Below are 25,239 nucleotides of genomic sequence, written 5' to 3' on the forward strand. Positions count from 1 at the left end.
TTAGTATCGAGGTACTCTGTCCCACTACACCACGATAGATGAAGATCGACATTGGAAGTCTTGTATATGTTAAATGTTAATATGTTTAGATAGTACGTATATAGTAAAAACATATATTTTTAAATCACCTTAAAAACAGGCCCGGGTGGTCCAGGAGGACCCGTGGGCCCTGGAGGTCCTGGAGGACCAAGGTATCCATCTCTACCTGATTCTCCTTTTTGTCCCTTTTCTCCATCTTTCCCTGGTGAACCAATATCTCCAGGTCGTCCTGGTTCACCGTCCAACCCTTTTGGCCCTTCTTTTCCTGTCCGACCCTTAAAAAATATACTATTCCAATTTGACATTCATATTAATAAAAATAAAATCTATTTAAAAATAAAAATCTATTTTAAAAAATATAATGTATCTATGTGTGTAAGTATCTTCATTATTAGTAATAATTATATAAAATACAATTTTACTTGTTTTCCTGCTCCTAGTAAAATTGAAATGGTTTTTATTTTCACAAATACTAATTTCTACATAATTGGTTTATCAACACTTACTGTTAAACCTTGTATTCCTTGTGATCCATCTTCTCCTTGAGGACCGGGTGGGCCCGGAGGTCCTCTCATTTTTGGTATTGTCGAAAGATATTTCGAAATTGTATCCCCAGAACATGTACATGACTGTAAAACAATTACATATTTTTTATTTGTATTTTTTTATACTTTCCCAAGCGAGAAAGCACATTAATTTAAACGTTTTATAATACGGAGAAATTTCTCAGCATTCACTGGAGACTAGCGACCAAAGTGTAGGTTTGGTTCAGTTCGCTTCTTAAAATACACATTGACGATTTTTAATATTCTGATGAAGCCTAGATTTTATCATGGTTTTAGACAAAACAAGGCCCTTGAGTAGATTATATAGGCACATTTCTCGCCCCTACGCCTCTATCGCATGCATATTGACTCTCAATCTTTTTCCTACTAAATTTGTTTACAAGTTTTAATTTTGTTTCCTATTAAATTAAAACACATATCAATTTATCTAACATAGATACTTTATACCTAAAAAATATATATAAATAATACATAATATATTACCCCTTCAGATCCTTTTTCTCCACGTGGACCCTCTCGGCCTCCAGGACCTGGTGGACCTTGTGGACCGATAGCTCCTTTTATTGTATCACCCTTTTTTCCCTATAAAAAAATTGAGGCACTTACACTAACACCACCACTGCTATAAATTTCACGTATTTTAATTTACGCTTTTTTTTCTCATAGTGTGATCCTGAAGAACCTAGTTTTAAGATACTTTGTTCTTCAGTTTACGTATTCGATATTATAAGTGTAGACTGAACCCATAACTCGCGTTTATAGTCCAATGCTGTCTCACTGTACAATAATAGTTAACAGTACTCTATCTAAAATATAATTATTTTTATTATACCTTTTCACCCTTGTCTCCTTTTTCTCCTTTCTCTGGTATACTGGCATCGGTAGTGTCTGATTCTGAAAATGAAATAAAGATTTTTTTGGTTGTTTTAGTTGCACACTATATCACGCATATAGCAGAGCGAGAAAATGAAAATATTAAATAGAAAATATTAAACACCGTGGGGTGTATCCTGATTTTTTTATCATTAATTAATTATTACATAAAAAGAAACTAATTACCAGAACTATCCCCTTTGTCGTAATCATCACCGTAATCGTCTTTGAAGAACTGAAATTTTGAACGATTTTATTAAATAATAAAAATTATATATCAAATTTTTTTTATTAAAATTTAAATTTATTAAATTTCATTAAATAAAGGATTGATTTATTTATATTTATTTCTTTATTCTTAATTGTATACAATTTAAATAAAATTACATGTACAAAAGGCAGGATTTTATTATAATTTTATCTGAAATATATCTTTCATGCATGAAATAAATTTTAATAATATTTATATAAAAAAGCATATAACTAGCAGCTTACTAAATACATTCAACATACCTTCTCGAGATTTTCTGGTTTGGAAGATGCCTAGAATCGGTTAACGTTAATTAGGTTAGACATTAAGCTAGATTATTTAAACTAAAGCACTACAAGGGACAGTGTTTTTTCTAAAAAAATAGAAGAAATAGTTATAATTGACATACCTATATTCGTTTTTAATCGTGTAACTTTTAACATTAAACTCTTTAAACAGATTAATTGTATACTAGTATTTAAGTATTACAGATAGTTTTTAGAAAACAAATAAAACTTTGAACGTAGAGAGATTTGAACATGCACCTCTTGAACATCGCTAAGACGTTCAAACTTCTATAAGTTTTCAAAAAAAATATTTTTCCTAAGTGTGGAATGATACTAAAAAAAGCTCAAACTCGAAGCTTAGTAAACTTTGTAGTAGCACGTGGTCACGGGTTCACTTGTAATTAATACGCGATTAAACCTGTTAAAAAGTTTAATTAAATATATGGTAAAAAAAGATATTATTTCATAAAACTTATTATGAAGAATAGAAAGAAGGTGTGTACTATATTTTGTTTTTTTAGTATAATTAGTAAAAAGCGACTTACGTCATTCATATCGCCCCCTTCATGGTCAATCTACGAAAGAAATAAATGTTACTTACACTACAGTGCCCCATAGAATATAACAAGCCTTATTTATTACAGCCTACATATCGATATTATAATTATAGTATATTTACTTAAGATATACTTCTTTATATATACTTATATATAAATAAAAATAATAATATACCTATTTTAAAATTTCGAAAGGCAAAAAATAGATAAGAAAATAAGATTAAAATAGATAGGAAAGTGCAGTTCAAAACAACGAAAGCCAATACAAGAGTCTTGCCAATTTATATAACTTACACTATCTGGAAGCTTTAAGCCCTGTAAGATAAAATACTTATGTATCTATGTATAAATTTTATGGGAATTATATAAGTTAATTTTCATTCCAAATAGAAAAATATATAGATAAATAATCACTAATAATTATCATTTACTAAAATATATATATTTAATTAAAACATTCAATGCAATTTCGTTCATATTAATATGTATGTCTTCAAATATATTATGTATTATTATTTTTTGCAAGAAACTTACATCGTCGCAGGTATCCAATCTGTAAAGGTCACTTGATCCTGAGTTTGAATAAATTTGAACTTGCTTTATTTCACCCTGAAAATAAAATATAAATATTAATTAAGATTTAAACATATTTTTTTTTCTTATTTAAAATCACCTAGATAAAAATATAAAAAATGTACTATCGGTATAGGTCGTTCCAACACCCGCAATGACATTAGCAGAATTCAACTTTGTACTTTCAGATCAGGGAAATAATAGCAGATAAATAAGGCTGTTAGGCCCTGAATAATTAAAATTAGGTTAAACCACAAAAGTTGAAAACCACGAGAAAGTCAAATGAAAGTATTATAAAAATAACAATATACTATCAATAAGAAATTCCACAAACTCATAATATAAAACCGCAGCCTAAGTTATTTCAGACGACATTTTATGAAAAATATTTTCTCAGAGCAATAAACTATGTATCAATTGTGTGATCACAGCTTCATTGGAGTTCGTATTGCATAACTTTGTTTCTGCTTTTATCGATATTTTTGCTCGTACAGCGTTTTTAGTCTGTGGTTTTATAAGAATAAGAATAGTTGAGTCTATAAAATTCTTCATTTTGTTTATTTTGTCTGCAATGACGCCGCTTTTATTATTCTTTTAGAAGATTAAATATATGACGAACTTAATTCTTTCCAAGGCCGAAAATAAATTTAGTAAATCTTAAAATTTATGTTATATTTGATTTTCTTTTTAATTTTCTTTTCGATTTTATATGTTTACAAAATATTGTTTATTTTTCTAATAGTACGTAGGATTTAAGTGTTTTCATTGTCAGAAGTTCGATTCCCACCACCCAAATAGTATTCTTCTAAGTGTCAAGATATTATATATAAAATGTATTTTAAAATTTTACAGCATAAAGAATGGTTACACAGTCAATTTTTAAAGTTACGTAGCAGATACCAAATATAACCGAAGCTTAATATCCGTTTCTTGGATATAAAGTGGTAAAAATATATTTCATAGGAAATTAAATCTTCTTACAAATTATGAATATTAATATTTACTTTTTATTTTGTTTTGATTGCAAACCGGTAGTTCATAATTTTATATACTTAAAAATTATTCATTTCTCTGCTCTGGTGTGCAAATTTAGTCTGCTGCTTTTCATAAATATTTCTTTCACATTAACAGCAAAGAATATGCAGCATGACACTTCCGTTTCTCACTCTCCGCCAAATTCTGGAAGCATTGCGTGTTGAGTAGCAGAGCTCAATGCCGCGCTTTTGCCTTGCTACCAGAACGAACAAATGAAAATATTAAATATTTAATTTCATCGAATGGGAATAGAATCCACTACAATCACGTCATCATTCTACCGCACATTTGTGCGCGTAAAGCACTGTATTCTAGCATAAAATCTAACCATTAATTCGCGCAATTCTATGAAATTTTCCATATATTTATAAAAAAAAATATCTAAGCAATCAGAAACAATGACTCACAAGTTGTAATTTTGAAATACAGTGAGTGCCTCACAAGCGTATATGCAAATAGCAACAACCGTCGCAAACACGAGGAAGGTAATTGAAGCCTCGGATGAAAGTTATATTATTTATAGAATTTGGAAGCAGCAATTTTTATATGAAACGAGTATTAAACGTTGCGGTGTTTCAACTTGCTTACATAGTAGGGTGGTTTCGTAATAATAATGGTTAGGGTTTTACAATATGGAACTTATGATGCTGATCCACTATACGTAAGGGCTCAAGTATGTGACGGTAAACGCAATGGTTGTAGATTCAATTCCTACTGAGGGGAATGAAATATTTAAGGCCAGTTTCACCGGTTACGAATAAAGTTTCAGATAGTAATTTAATAATTAAAGATATCTTAAAAGTTAAATGGAAGTAAATAGCATAGCATAGCATAGAATAAAATATCTCTAAATTATTCACGTTACTATAAAATTACAAATCTAGTTCACTAAGTGGAAGACCCGGACGGATTATCCATACTAAATTTGAATAAGATTTAATCATTTATATTATTCGAAACATTTTTATATATGAAAAAAATTTTTGTTCACCAGTATCACTTTCAATAATAAAAACAACTAGAAACAAAACCACTCCTTTTAAAATTCCCACCATGGAAAGTAACACAAAAAGCAATAAAAACTTTAAATCATAAATTCAAAACTTCACAGTCGAGTAAGTGGAATAGCTCAAAATTCGTACTTCCCTTCTCCTTTAGGCGAAGTTAAGTATTAAAATCGCAACACTGGGAAGTGTTCAGACGTCACGTGATTTATCATTGGGATGTATGGCTTTGGGGGTACTTTTTGTGGAAGTTAGCATATTTACGAGTCTCACTCACAGATTAGGTCGTGCATTCAAGATACATATTTTTGTGAGAACAACCTTTGTGATATGGTATGTTGACCACCGAATTCACGATGTTTCACGATGTTTCACGATGTATCCCGCGCTAGCCCGGTAGGGAGAGGGAATCTAAGAAACTGGTGTTAATCACTTATCAGTTTCACGCTTAATACACTTATTAATTTTTTTTTCTCCGAGTGGGAATTGAACCCAAAGCCGTCACATTTTCAGTTGTACGCCACTGCGTCTCAACGGCCTCGCAACAAAACTAAAAATTATGTAGGCTACATTAGATTTGACAATTACTAATTTTATTTACCTATTTTTTATAAAAAAAATTAATAGATATCGTAAATAATGTATATAACAACAAAGTTTGCTGCGTTAATAGTGGATATTAAATTGCAAATGGATGTCTGGGGTAGGTTCACTTCGCATACACTGCTGCGTTAAATTAATATTACAGCATTCCATACGCGCATCTACCAGTGGGTATCAAATCTTATTCTTTCCTTTAATATTTTCGTCCAATAAAAATACCTTTAACAGTTAAGAAGCATCTTCTCCTTTGTACCTGAAGCTGTTTATTTATTATTTCTTGTTCTTCAATTTACTTGAAATTAAAAAAATATTTTGGATTTATTTCTTATAAATATTTTTTATTTTGTAATTAATTTATTTTTGATTGAAGGCGTTTTATAGGAAACCACGTACGTGCTCTAAATATATATTTCAGAGACTTAACCATCTAGACTACATTTCTGAGAAGAAAATTCATATTATGAAATTTTACTAAAAAGATGAAATTCATTCGGTGAAGTAATCTCAGGGAATTCTAGGTATAACTCATACCAAGGCTTATGTGGTGCGTAATATCTTAAGCTTAAAAGGAAAAAGTTATAAAGTCGAATGGAACACTTTTAGTAAAATTTTTTGGAAAATTTCCACTTTCGTTTGTACATACGTTTCCCCACTTCAAATTGAAATAAGACGAAAATTGTATGACACATTCTCTCCCCCTTTCCCCCTCTTACAACAATACTAAGTAAACTATCTATTGAATAGTTTTATAATTTACTAGCGGACGCGCGCAGCTTCGCCCGCTTATTTGCACTTTTAGGGGTGAATCCTAATAAACCATGAAACACGTGTTCAATGAAATAATTTTAAGAGTTTAAATTTCAAATCTTATAAAAATCGGTGGCGATTTAAAAAAAAATCCATACAAACTTTCAACCCCTATTTCATCGCCTTAGGAGTCGAATATTGCAATTTCCCGTCTTAGCGAGCACCTACGTCCTATAAGTAACTCCTATGCAAAATTCTAGATTCCTAGTACATGTAGTTTCTGAGATTTCGTGATGAGTGAGTGACCTTTCGATTTTATATATATAGATTATCAGGAAAACATACATCAATTTGAATGATAATTTTTATAACAAATGGGGAAGCCTTTTTTTACAGATCAGCGGAATTCGACACCGCGATAGCCCCATAATTCACTTCATTCTTGCTGGCCTTCGGAACCCAATTCCGCCACTTAACACCACCGTTAACACGTAATGCTTCCAGAATTCGGCGGAAACTGGGGAACGGAGTATCTTAACACTCCGTTCCCGTTACTACCCTGCTGTGTGCGGGATTTATTTATTTACCATTGCAAGTTTCACGTCAAAATCAGATACTTGTATATAGCTGAAATCCTTGTACAGCGGAAGTAAATCCCTAACAGCTGCGAAGTTACGACATAACGGATATTACCTAACCTACGTTACACACAGAGCGCCAGATGCCAAAGTTTTTACCTGGCTCGCTCGCTAGTACAGCTTCACTGTTCAAATAATTTGTAATTTTAGAAGTTTAATTTGAATTTGTACTGTAATATATTATTATGTTAGTTAGATTTGTGATTAATCATATTATTAATAAATTTATGGTTTATTAAAATTTTTTATTAAGTCGAGGCGAAGCGCGGCGTTGAGTTCTGCCACTCAACACGCAAAGCCTCCAGAATTGGGTAGAAAGTGGGGACGTAGTGTCTTAACACTAGGTTCCCTCTGCCTACCGTGCTGTGTGAGGGATACAGCGTGAAGCTGATTTAATTTTTTTTTTATTAAGTGAGTTTAGATTTGTGCAGTACGCAAAGTTAATTAATTCGTAAGCCCGTAGTAAATATACTGCATTTAACAGAATAGATAAGGGAATCATGGACTAGACCTTAGATTTGAACAGCTATGTTGATGTAAATGTAGTTTATTTTAATATTTCGGGGCAAATTTCTGGGGTGGGCACGGCCTACGCCCATGGTTAGAGTCACATCTTTGTGCCCCTGCGCGACCATTGGCCAATATTAGTACTATTTTATATTATTTAGTCTAACATAAAAATATTTGTCAACTATTAACAATCTGGCGAACCGCAAGTCGCAGGCAAGGAAACCGTTTTGAACCAAAACTGAACTGCAGCGACCTCGGTACTAATGTAATGTATTTAGCTGTGCCGCCCAACTTGCTCTGTTAATCATACAAATGAACTGAAAGCCATCAGTTATAGATTTTAGTTGCATTTCGTGTAGCGTGTACCAAATATCGAGGCAAGCGCTTAAATGGCGTGTATATGAATTTATACTTTTGCATAATATTGTAAAAATCTGCTTCACACTGTATCCCGCACACAGCAGGGTGGGCAGAGTGAACCCAGTTTAACATTCCGTTCCCCACTTTCTGCCGAATCCTGGAGGCATTGCGTTGAGTGGCAGAAATCAACGCCGCGCTTTGCCTCGATACCAGAGCGAAGAAATGGAAATATAAGCGTAAATAAATATTTCATATCCTCGAGTGGGGATCGAACCCACAATCAGTCGGTTTTACAGTCACACAAATGGCCTCAATTAATATTTTCTTAAAAATCTATTGAAAATTTTTGGGTTGTTTTTCAATTATACTTTCAAAATAACTTCACATTGTCTTGTTTTCGTGAAAAAGAATATTGTGTAATAAATACAAGTTGGATTGCACATATCTCATTCAGATATGTTTTACTATATGGGGTAAAAAATAGTTGAAAATGAATTCCTTTATCACCTGTATAATAATTAATCTATATATTAATTGAATCGCTTCCTATTTAACTTCCTTACTTCTTTGTAATAAAATCAGCATTATTTTTGTTGTAAAATGAGAATATTACGAAGATAAAAGACGGCTCTAGGCTTAATTACGAGGTGGCACCTACTACATAATGGTGAAAACTTAATTAAATTTCTTTTAAACGCAAGAAAACTTCTTTATAGTATTAATAATCTCTGCTAAGCTTGAAAATGCTTGGAGATTATAAATTGTAGTATAATTATTTTATGGTTGTATTATATTATATATTTTTTATATCTTTAGTAGTATTTAAAGTTAACTTAAAAAAATATAATATCTATTTAAATTTTAATTAGGGAATGATATTAGATTTTTTGTCCACTAACATTTTGTGTTTCACTTAATTTCGTTCAGCAAGATTATAACTGTAGATATTAAAGAACACTTTTAATTCTTATTGTTTAACTACTTGTCTACTTGACAAAACTAGAGCACCGTCTATTTTTATATTTATTAAATACACTTCGAGTATAGCTTTACTTTTTTGCTTAATTAACGGAACCTAACGCCGTACTATAAACCAAAAATAAGATAAAACTACTCTTCAGTGGTATTTGAACTAGAACCATCCCCACTAATAACTCTATGTAAAATATATATATTTTTTCATAATAAACATATGCCTTCTAATATACATTATGAAGATTATATTTATCAAAGGTGTCTAAATATCTGAATGGGCCAAATAGTTGGCCTCACCACTTACAGTATGAAATATGAGAGACGTGCGAGATTATGATAAGGCTTTGAGCTCAGTATATCATCGGATTTTCTGCTTGAGAACTGAAGCAAATTTAAGGATCTTTATATAATGTATGTATGTAAAGGGTTGTAACATTGAAATGTTGTATTTTAAAGTAAATTACTAGATAGTATGTGAATATTGAAAGGATATAAAGAAAATTTATTATTATATTTAATAATCACCATCATCATCGTCATTGTCGAAGTCAGCTTAACTGATCGAATCCGCAATGAAGAGATACACAGAATGGCAGATACTAGCGAGGGTGTCACGGTGAGAATGAAGAAGAACATGCTCAGGTGGTTTGGGCACGTCGAACGAATGAGTGATGAAAGAATGCCATTCTTTCATCTTTGATGGAAAAGTGTAAATAGCAGTAAGAGAGGTAGGGGGAGACCTTGGTTGACCTTCGAAAACATATTATCAAAGATACTGGAGGAACCTCAAGTAAAAAGCATGAGGATCCTTCAGAGGGCATGTATGAAGAGGTTGATGACAGTAGACGAGGCGAAAGAGGTACGTAGAGGCCGTAGCATTTGGCGCTCCGTCTTCTCTGACTACCCCGCTAGGGTTAAAGCGTGAAGCTGTGTATGTATGTATATTTAATAATTAATAATTTAAATATAGCCTTAGCGCTTTGCCTCGACAACAGAGCGAAGAAATGGAAATAAAAAGTTGCGTTACAGTCACACCTTTATGCCACTGCGCCATGACGGCCTCATACAAATATCTGAATTATAGATATTTTAAAATAATTATATACTCTTCAATGCTTACTCTAGTATTCAAAATAATTAATAAAATATCAAAAGTGTACAAAGGTTTTAACAAATTCGGTAGCATTTATTATAATTTACGTTCGCCTTGTTTACACAGCGTGCCTAATAGCATTTTGAATCTGATAAATGCTAGGCCGTTATTTCGATTATTACAACTATCCACATAATTCCTAATAGTTTAAACTATGTTTAGGCGAATAAACAAAAAATAATAATATATTTTTTTTAATAAATGTAAATTTACAAAGAGCTTACAAATCTGATACGCAAATAAAGAAAATTTCAGCAGAAAATAATAATAATACAGTTCTGGCAAAAGTTTTAATATTTGTAAAAATTAAGAAATAATCGAATATAAGATTGGCGTAAATTGTAAGATATTTGAAATTTAAAATCTGACTAATATCTATAATAATTGCTATCATTTTACTCATTCTATTGAATATTTGTGAATATTAAGAAAGGAAACGTTGTAGTACTTATTTTATTAAAAGGAGCGAAATATCTTTTTCTATAAATACAAAGTTATAATCTATGATAATTACTAAAATGAGTGGACGATTTCGAGGAAATCTTTATTAAAATTCAATTGTAAATAGAAGTAATAATATTTTACGTAACCTAATTCCGTGTACTTGTTTAAACAAATAATTCACAAGTATCAGCGGGCGAAGCTGCGAGCTGGTCGCTAGTATATGTATATAAGTACAAGCATTCATTTATTTGAGCTTCGCATATAGAAATCTAATTTAGAATACTCTGATTCCTTTCTTATTTGTGGTTCCAGTTTGAATGGAACAATATTACATATAATCTGTGTTTTGGATTCAGTAGATGCACGACTTGAGTATTCCGATAGTAAAAATTTTACTCTTCGTTCACAATATTTGATTTCTAATGATATTGTTTTTACTTATGACAGAAATTTGGCCAAAAAATTACGAAAATTTCCAGCATGCTTACTTTGGGTACCAATTCTTGTATATTTTTAATTAAATTGTAATTTATCTTAACAAGTTGTATTTTGGAGTTAGAATTCACGTACTAGCTTAAAGTAAACTATAAACTATGTCCACTATGTCTCTCCGCCGCGAAGTTCTTTTTTTTTGTGGTATGCAAGATATAAGCGTATATATTTTATTAAGAACTATAGTAATATACATGATGTCTTAATTTAAAGAGAGAAAAAAAACTATAAATAAAATAAAGTCGTCGTTGCGGAGAGGCCCAAGGGTGTGACTGTAACGTGATGGTTGTGGGATCTCTACCGACTCGGGGGACTAAATGGGGAACGGAGTGTTCTAACACTAGATTCGCTCTGTCTTCCATGCTATATGTGCGATATAGCGTGAAGCTGTATATAATAATTATAAAGAAATACGCAACACCAATTTTACAAAGGAATTATAACAAAATTATTAAACATTTTTTATATATAGATTTCACCGAGGTCTACCTGTAAGCCCGTTTCGTTTTTCAACTTCTTCACCGAAGAGCTTTAGAACTCTATATCGATTTTCTAGATAATAACTTTATGTAGGGGAATTCTATAAATAGTATTCACATTAAAGCATTGATAATGATTAAAGCATTAAACCATTGATGTTCATAATTTTTAGTTTTTTCTATAAGTTTTTGGTTATTAAAATATTTGTTAAAAATCTTATCGTAAGTTGAAAGATTTTACGTTTTTTTTAATATTTTTATTTTTTTTTACGATTCAAGTACCCCTTATTTCTATCTATTCATCAAACCATATGCCAAAGGAACAATTTCAAACAGAAAATAACATATTAAACACAACGCCGTAGACAGGAAATTTAAAAAAATCTGTCACGTTTTTCATGAAATATTCTTAGCTTTTTTTTATAACATTCGTTAAGGTAAGTTCTCACTTGAATATGCAACAGACGATTTATCTGCGGGCTTAGAGGTGACGGGCTGGTAAAGTTTGGCAAACATTTCTCTTTTATCCTAAGAAAAGTTTGATGAGGGTCCGCCGTTTATATGTTGGGGATTTCTTCACTAAGGCGAAATAAATTATTGTGACATGCATCATAGTATGAATGGTTTGGGGTAAATTAATAATATTGAGAATTATTTTGAATAGAATAAAATCATAGATTAATCTGCCTTAGGAATAGAATATTAAAAATATATTATAATAAAAAAATTGCATAAATTACTATTAAAATTATGTTTTATCTTTATGTAAAAAAATGGGGAATGGAGTGTCCTAACACTAGGTTCCCTCTGCGCCTACCCTGCTGTGTGCTTTAAATCATTATATATATTTTTAAATTTTTTATTCTAATGATCAAAAACGTTATTTTTTTATATGAAAATTAACTTTATTAAGATCAAAAAGACAGGCAAATATATTTTCGTTGCATATTCAAATTTAATACGGGCTTTATGCGCTATCTAAATATTCCAATTTTCATGCAAACTAAACTCATTTCATATATAAATTTGAGAAAAATAATCATAAAATACTTTCGACCAAATAACGTCTCGCTTTTAAATCATTTTCATAGAGTCCACTTAGTTTAATGGATGCTACGCCAAAGTTCAGGCAAACTGAAGCAACCAAAAAGTTATACAAAATGAATCTCGGTTAAGTAACACTGGAAAAAAAATCGGTTTTTCAGAAAGCGATTCAGAAGAGTTTTTTTTTTCAGGTGATTTCTGCAGGAATTAGGTAGAGATAAACTAGTAGTGTCAAGACATTCCATTCTTCGTCATAGTGTTATAAACAATAATTGGTAACGTTTTTTTTTAACAGAGAGATTTTAAAACAGGATGGAATTTTAATTTTTTATTCAAAAATTCTAGTTTTTTTAATAAATGGAAATGTCGTATAAATATGGATACAAAAATAAAGTAGCTTGGAAATAAGAAAATTCGTTCAAGTCATTCCTTTTTCTTGTAAGGTGTCTAGGTAGCTCATTTGTTTAAGACAGTTTACTGTAATTCTCAAGAGATTTAGACGCCAGACAGAGCCAATATATGAATTGTTCAGGTAGCTGTCCTTATGTTGTTAACTCTAGGAGTAACTGACATTTCTATCTGAAGTTAGTCTAGTCTAAAATAAATTCAAAGCAAAAATATTTTTTTAGAAGAAGCTTTTATTTAAACGCTCTAAAAAGGAGAAAATTATTTTTTTCTTTCAAATTTGAACTATCAACTCATAACCTTACCTAACCATTATACGCAATTAATGTAATCATAAAAGCTTTCGTCTTTTACATAGTCTTAAAAACTGTGCGAAAAGTAGAGAACGATATGTCTTAACACTATATTATAATATAGAGTTATGTTTTTACATAATGTGAAGCTAAAAAAAGAGAAAATCTACATTTCTTTCCATAAAAATAACAGAACAGAGAAAAGCAACCATAAATATTATTTAAAATGCAATAGACTATTGTTATCTTGAAACATCTATACAGTACATTTCCAAATCTGTTTGTCCACACAGCGCTATTCAGATGAAACCTGCGCATTCCGTGTAATCCGTCGTGATTACTGTTCAAGTACTTATGTAATACTGGAAATTGAAACCTACTGCCTCTCTGCCTACAATTGTTGTCACTGCCCACGCCAGCTTATGCGACACAAGCCGATTAGTATGACTCATGTAGACCTGGGAATATCTGTTAATTATTAATGATAGGTTTGATTTCTAGGTGTTTAGTATTAACCGCTATAAATGGTCCGTGTGAATTCTACTATATAATGTGAAAGAGTTCATGGTAGATGGAAGAACGTGGAGATGCATGGATCCCGCATAGTGTTAGCTTCCAGGAAAGGGAACTGTCTCAGTGTTTTATTTTTCTATATTTACATATTAGATAGCTTATTATTTACGCTTTTCCTTGTCCTATGTAGTTACTCATTTTAGCGACATAAAATAAATTGTGAAATGGTTAACTTCGTTAAACCTATAGGAACTTACCAGTCGTTCAGTTTATAAACACTATCATTATTTTAAGCTTCTAATTAGAATTTAATTAAATGAGAATTCACAAGAGATTTTAAAATTAACACAGTTATTTAAAGAAATTGGACGTGTGCTCTCATGCATTTAAATTTTATCCATACTCAAGAATCAAATGGTACCTCATCCAAGGGATTAAGGACTTCAATGAGGTCAGTTCTGGCGTAGTGGCACAAACGCGAGACTGTAAAAAGGTAACAGGTTGTGGTTTCGATTCCCACTCGAGGAAATATTATAAGTAAGAATTCGGCGGAAAGTGATTTAATATTAAAAAAATAATAATCACATTAATTCCTTAAATTATAATAAATATTTAAATATTTAATTATTTCTTATACTAAGTAATAAACAAGTTACACTTACTTCAAATTTCGAGTCATCCAAAGAAGAATCGAACTCAGATTGCCCAAAAATAAGATAAGCGTCGTCAGGCATTTCAATAGTCGAAAGCGGCGTATCTAATTTTTGCATTTCAGACAGCTTGCAATTCTTATATAAACTAAGATTATCTTTATCTATTTGTAATATTATATTTGTCCATTCATATTTCTCGTGTTCAAATGTTACTCGTGTACGCGTCACGCCGGTAATCTCTAGAGAGGCTCTCATTGAGTCGTTGCCGCTTGGTGTGAAACTTAACTCAAGGAATATGTCATTTTCATAATTTTTGATAGAAAATAAACAAGATTTTTTTGTATCTAATTTAATAAATACAACTATTTCCAAGGTAGGTTTAAGTTCTTTAAAATTAAGCAATTTTATTGGTATAGACATGGCACGTCGGTGTGTCAATTGGATGATTGTTTTATTCTCGTCGACGTATTCAAACAGTTCCTTATCATAGTCGATTACTTTTTCTAGTATATCATATTTGGCTGTAAAAGAAAAAGAAAAAAAATTATACATATGAATAATAAAAATTGGAATAAATGCTTTTTTAGGATAATTTGTAAGTTTTAATTTTACTATAAAATAAATTATTAATAAATTATTTATATTTTGGAATAGACTACGTTTTTAAAAAATTAACATATAGAAAAAACAATGAAATGACTTGAGAGGTGACGTAAGGAAAACTAAGATAATTTATTCATTACTTACTAAGTTCAGCTTCTACGTTATACAAAGTTAGCTTCGTGAAGAACCTGAAAAGAAACATAAAATAGGATAATAAAATTTATATACAGATATTAATATACAAAACACTAAAGAAATATATTATTTCAATATCAGAGTCGTAGCTGTCGTAATGTAATGGCAAATTTGTCGTAGTACATGTACTGTAAACTTGACGGTTGGTGGTTCGATTCCCGTTCTTGGGTATGAAATATTTATTATTTTCATTTCTTCGGTCTGGTAACAAAGCAAAGTGCGGTGTTAAGTTCCGCCGCTCAACTCAAAATTTAAAAAGTTCTGTTCTTTAAGTGTAAATGGAGTGTTAAAATACTTAATTCTTTAACCTTTGCTTTCCTGAATCGCGTGGATTCTTGGCATCCATATCTCAACCTACTACTCAACTCACTACCTACTCTACCCAATATAATAAATCTTGGACGTTTTCCTAACTTGAAATATGTAAAGGAAAAAAAAAGATAAAGGATCTCGATACGACTTAGGTCAAAAAAATTGTGAACAAATAAATTGTGAACAAATAAACAACAAACAAACTAGACACAAGAACATGTGTTTGGAAATCTGAATATATAAACTTACTTCAAATATTGTCCGAATCAATAATATCTCACGTACATATATAAAATCGAAAGGTCACTCACTCATCACGAAATCTCAGAAACTACAAGTGCTAGGAATCTGAAATTTTGCATAGGAGTTACTTATAGGACATAGGTGCTCGCTAAGACGGGAATTTGCAATATTCGACTTCTACGGGGTTGTTTTTGGGGTCGAAAGTTTGTATGAAACTTCGTTACTACAAATGCTAGGAGTCTCAAATTTTGCATAGACGTCACTAGGACGTAGTCATGAAGACAGAAATTAATAATAACATAGTTCACGCGGGTGTAACCGCGAGCGGGCCGTTAGTACTATATAAAACTGATAACCTCCTTTTTAGAAATCAGGTAAAATTATATTAGGTGTCGATTTCCTAAATTTGCGTCTACTTGCATAAATAAGTAAAAACAACATACTATTGAAAACTTAATGACTTTCCTTGCCAAATGTACCTACTTCAATTTATTACCATAACATTCATGAGTATTTTCACGTGAAATTACGATTTTGTGTCAGAAATGTATGAAATTCAAAGCACGTCTTAATTAAACGGGGTTGTCGTTTGAGATTGTGCCGATTTTGTTATACATTCAAATATTTGCATAATATAGTTCAATTTGTATCAGTGTTGCTTATATTATGAATAACTAAGATATATATTTCTGATTTCTGTATGAGGCCGTGGTACAGTGGATTGTAAGCGCGACAGGTTGTGGGTTCGATTCCCACTCGTGGAAATGAAATATTTAATAATTCCATTTTCTCCGCCCTGATACTGAGGCAAAGTAGTTGAGTTTCGCCACTCAATACGTCACATGGAGAACAGAGTGTCTTAACACTTTGTTCTGTCTACCCACTTGTGTGCTAAAAATATGATATTTATAGAGTTGTTGATTTACTATAATCAAGAAAATAAAATATGATAATCGAATCTCTTTGAATTTATATATCATTGTATTATTTACATGTTAAATTTGCGCAATATTCTAACAAAACATTGAGGAGATTGTAAGCACTAAGTTGAATTTGAAAATTGACAGCACCGTGGGTTTTACTCCCACTCTAGTGAATATTTATTATGCAACTTCTGTTTATTGCTATAGCTATATCAAGTGCAGTTTCGCAATTGCGCCAAAAAGTTTCACAAAGTAGTATTAGTAATATCTATTAAATATCAGAGAGAGAGAGAGAGAGTTGACGTTGGCCTAGACAAAAATATTAATATTTTCATTTTCCACCACTCACTCAAACACGAATTCGGCGAAAAGCAGGGAACGGAGTGTTTTAACAATATATTTCCCCTGCCTACTTTTCTATATACGGAATGTCACGTGAATCTGAGAAAATTTACTTAAGTTTAAATATTGAATTACACATGAATAATGAATATATATTCGTAAGAGCTTTGATGAATCATGTGGGTAATTAAACTCTGTTTTAGTTTCATTTAACGTACGAGTTAAGATAAATGAACGGTCTCTAGGAAGCTTTTGAACTTTACACAGTGTGCAATCAGAACATTGTAATTAATATACGAAGATGTTAGTGTTTTAGGAGAGAGATTTTGGTGAAAAATGTCACTTTTCTCCTTCCTTTCCTTTTTGTTTGTTTGTAGTGCGATTGAATTATTTCAAATGGAAATAAAAAAAATATTTTCCATATAATATTTAAATTCAACCAAACGAAATTAATCTCTTTTCATTTCTTTTTATGGTTAACCGTACCTCAAAAGATATCAAACTGAAATACATATTAAATATTCAAGTCTATGATTTCTCAAAGCACAACAAAAATTAAGCTTCTTAATCAACGCCCTTGAAAGCTAATAGCATGCATAGATTTTGCTGCAATTGGTATAAAAACATTTTTTTTACCATAAAAAATATAGACAGATGTCTTTATAATAATAGTACCAAATATCAAGCTCAAATAAGCTACGAATTTACAGCTTAAAAGTAATTTTGGGCTATCGTTTAAGTTTTCTTAACAACATTTTAAAAAAGAACGCCTACATTATGACCTAAATACTAAATAGCCTTTGGACAAAGGCACACAAAACTATGTCGACATAAGTATAATTGTCATACAATGACTATTTTTTTTCATAGAATTAAAAATAAAAGAACATCACTGTAATATGTTGTAAATTGAAATGAAATCTTTTTAAGTTACCTCTCTCGATGAGGCACAAAGGTAAGTAGTGGATTATTCTGTTTTACATTAGTCCATATTTGCTAAATATGTTAGTATGGAATATTGGAAGCAATGTTCTACGTCGTTTTTCCTTTACATTAAATTTAATATTGTAAAAAAGAATAATAACTTCATATTCATTTCCCTTAACGGTAATAATTTTGTGAGTTAATAAATAAATCCTATTAATATTATAAATGTGAAAGTTTGTAAGGATGGATACTTATAATAATAATAATAATATAATAATAATAGATAATTTAATAGTATTTTCTTTGTGCAATAAAGTGTTTATAAATAAATAAATAAATAAATAAATAATAGTTGTTCCACTTTCACGCAAAAACTACTGAACAGATTTGGATGAAACTTTACAGTAACTGTGTTAGAATAACATATAGGCTAAAAATTAGGTACAGAATTATTAATCTGGCTTTAATACAAGCAGACGAAGCCGCGTTCAGGTGGGTAGTTTTATGATAATTTTAAAGAATTAATTCTCACACTAGATGACATTTTTCATTTATTTAATCTCTGTTCTATGTCTTTGCTTTGATTACACTTTTCACTTTGTGGGCGTCACTGACGATAGTGTCATTCAGTTGAAAGGTTTAGAGAACCACTAAAAAGAACGAATGGAGCGGACGAGCAAGGCCTAACAGATTGCAATAAAGCAATGACTGAATGAATGATACATAAGGGAAATTAAATAAATTAATATAAAGTTAATTTAAGTGTTATTTTATAATATATTGTAGTATAATAAAACGATTTAATGATGAAATATTTAAGAATTAAATTTCTTCGGTCTGGTGTCGAGCCACTTAACACAATTCAAAAATAAAAAAAAAACATAGACTGTACATAGGTAAGTCTAGGTTCTTTCTGTTTTACCTGTAAACTCGTAAAAAACTTATAATGATCATCATTATTAGTCTGTCTATGTAAACTGCTTGGCGCACGTTTTTTCAATGACACGCCACTAAAATCGATCTTCTCACTTCTCTTCGACTCTTCGCTTTCAAAAATAATAAACTTCTTTCAATATTCAATATTTGTTTTAAATGAATTATGAGAATATCCATTACACAATAAATACATTTTATAATAATTCCAATGTTAATAACAAAAGTTGTATAGTAGAGACAAATTATGTCAACAGGATCTTAAAAGTATAAAAAAACTTATATATGAATAAAATTTACTTTAAGAAATATTTTTATAGGCTACCTATTAATATCATATTATCGTATTTAAATACTTATCAACGAACTAAACGTGATATTTGCATAAGATAATAAGCCACAAGAGAATCTTGCAGAGACGGTTGGCTATTATTAGCCACAGAAATACGGTGCCAGATTGTAAACGCGGTAATTAAATAATATTATGGGTTGGATTTGCAGCCCACTCGCGGTATTATTATAATATTTAATAGTACTATATTTAATTTATTTTTACATATCTGCTTTTGTACGATAAACACGTGAGCAGAGTAGTGTCCAAACACTAGGTGGTCTCTACCTACATTGTTATATTTTTATACAGGAGATTTCTAGATTAAAAAAGGCGGTTTTTTTACGATTTACATACTGAATGCTATAAATGTTTAATTCTCAAGTCACATTTATTCAAGAAAATATATGAGAACAGGAATATTTTAATGTTCTACAATATCTAATTTGAATTCATTTACTAACACCATATTATACACATGCGAATTAGACAATGACTGTGTGGCGCCGCTACGATAATAAATCATTTTAAGTGTATAAGCCTGGTGTAATTATTTATTTAATAGACCTCACATATTGAATGTTAATATTGATGTTAAAAGGATGTTTTTTATTATTATTCTATTGGATTAGCAATGAGTGCAAGTGTGAATCTATTGTGGTAGAGTCTAAGTGATAAGACACTTTGTTCCTCGCCTTTCGACGATTTTTTGAGAAAGTCGTTGCTGCGTTGTTATTAATGATTATAGTAATAATACGTCTAAAGGCGCCATTATTGTTTGTCATAAAAATATAATAAACGCGAAATTAGTTTAGTATTGGACAGAATCTACATTTTTATTATATTTTATTATATATGAATGACGAATCAAACTTGGTATATGTGTAAGAAAATTTCAATATAATCTACAAAAATATACGAATATAGTAATTATTTTATACATTTATGATTTCTTTTCAATGGCAAACAGCGACCGGCTTCGAAGGCAATCTATAAGTTTGTGAAAAAATCAACAGGTGCTCTTTCAATTACAATTTACTATATATACAAAAAATAGCCTGAGAAGAGATTTATTAAAGTGATTTTGAAAGGGTTTTGTAATATGCTTTAACCTTACTCCTTATTCTTTAGGACTTTACTCTAACATAAAACTGTATTATTTAACAAAACTAAATAACTTTTTAAACAGAATTATTTATAAATATTAAAATCAAATAATTTGGCCTAATTCCAAAACCCAATCCTCATATTATTTACAAACATTTTTTGAAAACATTTGAATTTTTCAGTAAGAACGACTGTCCTAGGTCGTGAACAAAACTGACCTAGATACAAATGATCTGGCAGCAATTCTACAAGGAATAGGAATATTGTATCGTATTGGAGCTACCGAAGTTCAATTGACGACTCGTTTAGCAGAGAAAATGCAGAGAAAAAAGTAAGACAAATCTTTTTTTTTTAAGACTTTCAAGTTTTTATTATCGGTTGAACTACTTATATTCAATTTACTGCAAAATAATGCTTTTATTTTAACGTTTATTGAGGTATGTTTAACATTTAAAATTAAAAATAAATATATTTTATTAGCAAATAACAGTAATTTTTTACATTTCAAAGACGAGTACTAATTCAATTAATCTATGAGATGCTGAAAAATGTTAGAAATTATTAATATAAATTACAAGATCAAGATTATATATTAGAAAATATAAGAAATTCGTTAAATGTTATTTATTGTATTGTACTGTATAATTGTAAAAAATAATAGAATTGTGACTAGTCCAACTGTAGTTGACATTCATTAAGTTCCTTTTTTGATCAGACTACACCTTAATTATATGGTTGGGGACAACTAGACTGGAATAACCGCAACAAAAATAAACACTAAATATAGAATTACTAATTATGGATACATATACATATCTAGAAAACTAATAATAGTTTCAGAAAGAACATGGCTACAACATGGGAGCATAGGGTTTTTTTTAAGTAAATAAGCATTTTCACTTAATTTTTTACTGCATAGCAGGGTAGACAGAGGGAACCTTATTTACAAGGCATTATGTGCAATTTAAATTGAATTCATTCCCCCAAGTGGAATTTGAACCTACAACCAACACGTTTTTAGACAGACGCTGAATTGAATTCTGGAGGCATTGCATGTTGAGTGGTGGAACTCAACGCCGCGCTTTGCCTCGTTACCACAGCGAGGAAACAAAAATATTAAATACTTAATTTCTTCGAGTGGAATTCGAACCCACATCTATCGCGTTTACTATAGCACGCTTGTACGCCTCGACTGTCCTCAACAACTGTTGTAATTTAATTAAATATGGTAAAATAATTTAATTTAAAGTAACTTAGTAGAACAAACGGTTTTTACTTTATTAATATTCGCTTTGAACGTTTATAGTCGGTATTATGTAAATCCCACTGTTCATTACACGCGAAACGGCAATGTACTACACCTCCAGCAAATTGAGCGAGAAAATCAGGTTCCAATAATGACACTGTCATTCATGTTACGTATAATTAAGCGAAATAAGCAGAATCTTGTTAACATTTTTCATAAATATGCCAGAATAATCCATTCTGCTTACAGTGGTTTTTTTGTTAAGCGAATGTCGCTCTTGTCTCTTGGAAATAAGGAAGTCGTTGGTGTTGGTTACAATGATATATTGGTTGTGATATGTAATTATGGAAAGTATCTGGTATATTCTTAAACTATTTAAGCTCGAGTTCGTGTAATTCCTGATAAGCTTAGTTCTTGTTTATATTGAGTAAGGTTCAGAATAAACAAGGAATATTGGTTATACGCAATTCCTCAAGAATTCGGCGAAAAATTAGGTAGGTACTGAAGTGTCTTTATGGGACTATGTGTGTCTTTATTATGGGATAGGTTCCTAGGTTCCCTCTACCTACTACTCTCTGCAGAATACAGCCTGAACTTATAAGACATTTTTATTTATTTATTATTGAAATTTACAATTTAATTTATTAAAATTTTTATATTACCAATTTACAACTTTGTAATGGCGTAGGACTTCCTACATGATTACCTTCCTTATAATCACTTCTTAGGTACTATATTTTTTTCAAAATTACAATATAACATTTTTATACCAAGCAATTTATATACAGCTTATTTATACCAAAGCGTCGTCGAATCGGTGGCAGTATCACTTAAGTTTATAGCTTCCTTCGTGCTAACTGGCGATGTTATGCGCCATACTGCGTCTGTATCTAGATGTTAATTAAACCAGGGCGCTGTAAATAGAACTAAATAGTATCGCGAATCTGATTTCAAATTTGTAGTGTCCACAAGTGCAAGGATATTGTTAGAATTTAGCAAGGAATCCCATAGAATTTAGTAAATCATTAATACACATTGAAATCAATTCAATTAATAAACGAGTTTAGTTTATACAATCTTTGGTCAAGGACTTCCTCTATGACGTCACACCCATTTTGTTAAAACATTTTGATAAAACAAAAATATAATATAAAATACTTACAACTTTAAAAGAGATAGTTATTTAAACTGTAGTACATAAAAGCTTACTCTACTATCTGACTAAGACAAATAGCTAAGTGCTAGAACGAAACGCTAAAGCTTGAAATTCGAGGAAAATATTCTTAGTGTATGGAATACGTATATACATGAAAAAGCATTTTTTTTGGGGGAACTTTAGATTCATTGATATTTTTTTTCTTTCACACTGTATCCTGCAAGTAGCAGACTAGGCAGAGGGAACCTAGTGTTACGACACTACGTTTCCCACGCAGCGCATATAAAGAAATCACGTTCCAGAGAAACAACGTTAGACTCTCTGCCTCGTCTTCTCCGTTAAAAAAATCCATCAAATTATAACTGAAGTTATTATTGCTTAAACTAATTAACTTAATATTCATGAGTAAATAATAATACCGAGTTAACCATGTATGACCTTTTCTGAGAAACTATCGTTTGATAAGTAATACAATAATATATAAATAATAATTATAAAATATATATGATTAATTTTAACAGAATATATGTCTCTTCATTCGAACTTTTCAGCAAAAATATTAGATTTTATATATTCAATGTAATTTTGTGTAGTAACCAGTATTTTGAAGGCATTAACTTAATGTCTTTTTTTTAATTTAAAAGGGGGCCGTTATGGTGTGAAGAGGCTGGCGTCTAAATGTTAACGTAATGGTTGGGGTTTCTATTCCCTCTCGGGGGACTCCGACTCGTTTTGCGAACAAGGCAAAGCGCGCCGTTGAGTTACGCAACACGAAATTCCTTTAGAATTCGGCGGAAAGTGCAGAATGGAAGTTTAATAGGGAAGGAAGTGTCTTAACACTTTGCTTCCAGGATCTCTCTGTATACCCTGCTATGTCCGGGATACAGTGTGAAGTTAAAAAATGTAAAAATAAATATTTAAAAAGTCCATGTCATATGGACTTTATAAATATTTATATTTATAGAATTAAATTGAGTCTGTGTGTCATGATGCCTGTAGTAATAAAAATGCTATGAAAATTCATATCTTTTATATTGAAGTTGAAATGTATTTTAAAGTGTACGGATATCGGAAAAACATTAGTCGTGAATGGAAGGAAATATGACAATGGCTAGTGCGCTAGGAATAAAAACTTGACACATAAAGGCATTTCTTTAAAATTTCAATAGATTTTTTAAGTAAAGTTACCCAACGATAAATATTATTTAACCAGAAAGCGGGTTATGAGCATTTTTAGTTTCATAGCCCGTACATAGCAGGATAAGCAGACATAGTGTTAAGACGTTCCGTTGTTTGGTGGCAGAATTCAACGTCGCGCTTTGCCTCGTTACCAGAGGAAGTAAATGAAAATATTAAATATTTCATTGCCTCAAGTGGGAATCGAATCCACCTCTCTCGTTTACTGTCCCACTTTGTGCCTCTACATTACGACTGACCTCTTAAAGAAATTAATTATGAACATTCAAAACAGCAGGTACCTACTACTGCATGGTAAGCTCGGTCTATAGGTATACCACGTTCGAAATAGTATGACGTAAACAGCATTATGCAGTGAAATTAGCTTCAACAGCCCCAGTCGGCTTTACGGCCCAGCTGAGATATATGACCTTCTATTTAGGTTGAATGGAGAATTTGAAGAGCAAGGTAGTAATTGATGTGGTTTGGATAATTATATTAAACTACTGAATTATTTATCTATACTTATAACAACATTGAAGAAGAATATATAGAAGAAGAAATGTTATTGGTGGTATTAAATAAAATAAAGGGTTTTTTTTATTTTTTATTTGTGTGTTGTTTATTCATGCTAATCTCAGAAACGGCTTAACGATAAATACATTAATTATTGCATTTATCACTTCTGTATTTTGGCAAGCTTTCCTTGACATTTAGTATTTGTTTTATTTGAGTCGCTTTATATAAATAAACAAGTAATACCATTTTAAAGAATGTTGTTTGATAAAATTGTTATAAATAACTTGGCTGACGCTTTACTTTTCAACATAAGTAAACAAAAGTAATACAGATGAGCAAATTAATAATTAAATAGTTAAAGCGGGCGAAGCTTCGAGATAGCTTTGTAATGCAGTAATAAAAAAGAGAAGAGCTAAGAGTTGTTCATCATGTATCAAGTGACGTTCAAAGTGCCTGAAGTAAGGTAGGTAAGCTACATAATGTGTAAAGTCCGATCCTCTCCGATCAAATAAAAATATTTTTGAAGCGAATCAACGAACATGTAATTTTTGAAATTAGTGCATACACCCAAACGTTTGTTTCAGTTTTGAATTAACATGTAAAGAAAAACAAAACGATTTCTCTATAATCAATTTATGTGCCGATATGGAAACCATGTGTTATTGACGACATGTTCCATGAACAGGATACATGACAATTTGGGGGCTTGAATCTCATTTAAAGAAATAAATTC

At 30.8% G+C, this 25,239-nt stretch overlaps 1 protein-coding gene across 6 annotated transcripts in view; it reads right to left on the minus strand.

Annotated features, from left to right (window-relative positions):
• LOC146537813 (uncharacterized) overlaps nucleotides 1-25,239 on the minus strand; it is a 59,986-nt gene that overhangs the window by 12,644 nt on the left and 22,103 nt on the right. The window contains exons 2-12 of one of the 6 annotated variants that reach the window (XM_085187944.1): nucleotides 15,241-15,284; nucleotides 14,503-15,014; nucleotides 3,107-3,181; nucleotides 2,867-2,887; nucleotides 2,561-2,590; nucleotides 1,992-2,021; nucleotides 1,665-1,713; nucleotides 1,438-1,499; nucleotides 1,089-1,187; nucleotides 546-668; nucleotides 129-314 (exon numbers count right to left, since the gene is read on the minus strand). In XM_085187944.1, coding sequence (XP_085044070.1) covers nucleotides 129-314; nucleotides 546-668; nucleotides 1,089-1,187; nucleotides 1,438-1,499; nucleotides 1,665-1,713; nucleotides 1,992-2,021; nucleotides 2,561-2,590; nucleotides 2,867-2,887; nucleotides 3,107-3,181; nucleotides 14,503-15,014; nucleotides 15,241-15,284 — 1,231 coding nt within the window. The remainder of the gene's footprint in view (nucleotides 1-128; nucleotides 315-545; nucleotides 669-1,088; nucleotides 1,188-1,437; nucleotides 1,500-1,664; nucleotides 1,714-1,991; nucleotides 2,022-2,560; nucleotides 2,591-2,866; nucleotides 2,888-3,106; nucleotides 3,182-14,502; nucleotides 15,015-15,240; nucleotides 15,285-25,239) is intronic. The other 5 variants (XM_085187945.1, XM_085187946.1, XM_085187947.1 and 2 more) reach the window with 5 other exon arrangements.

The sequence above is a fragment of the Heliconius melpomene genome, chromosome 7 (genome assembly GCF_056956725.1).
Source record: "Heliconius melpomene rosina isolate 202511_hmr_F chromosome 7, ASM5695672v1, whole genome shotgun sequence".
In the NCBI taxonomy this organism is placed as follows: Eukaryota; Metazoa; Arthropoda; class Insecta; order Lepidoptera; family Nymphalidae; genus Heliconius; species Heliconius melpomene.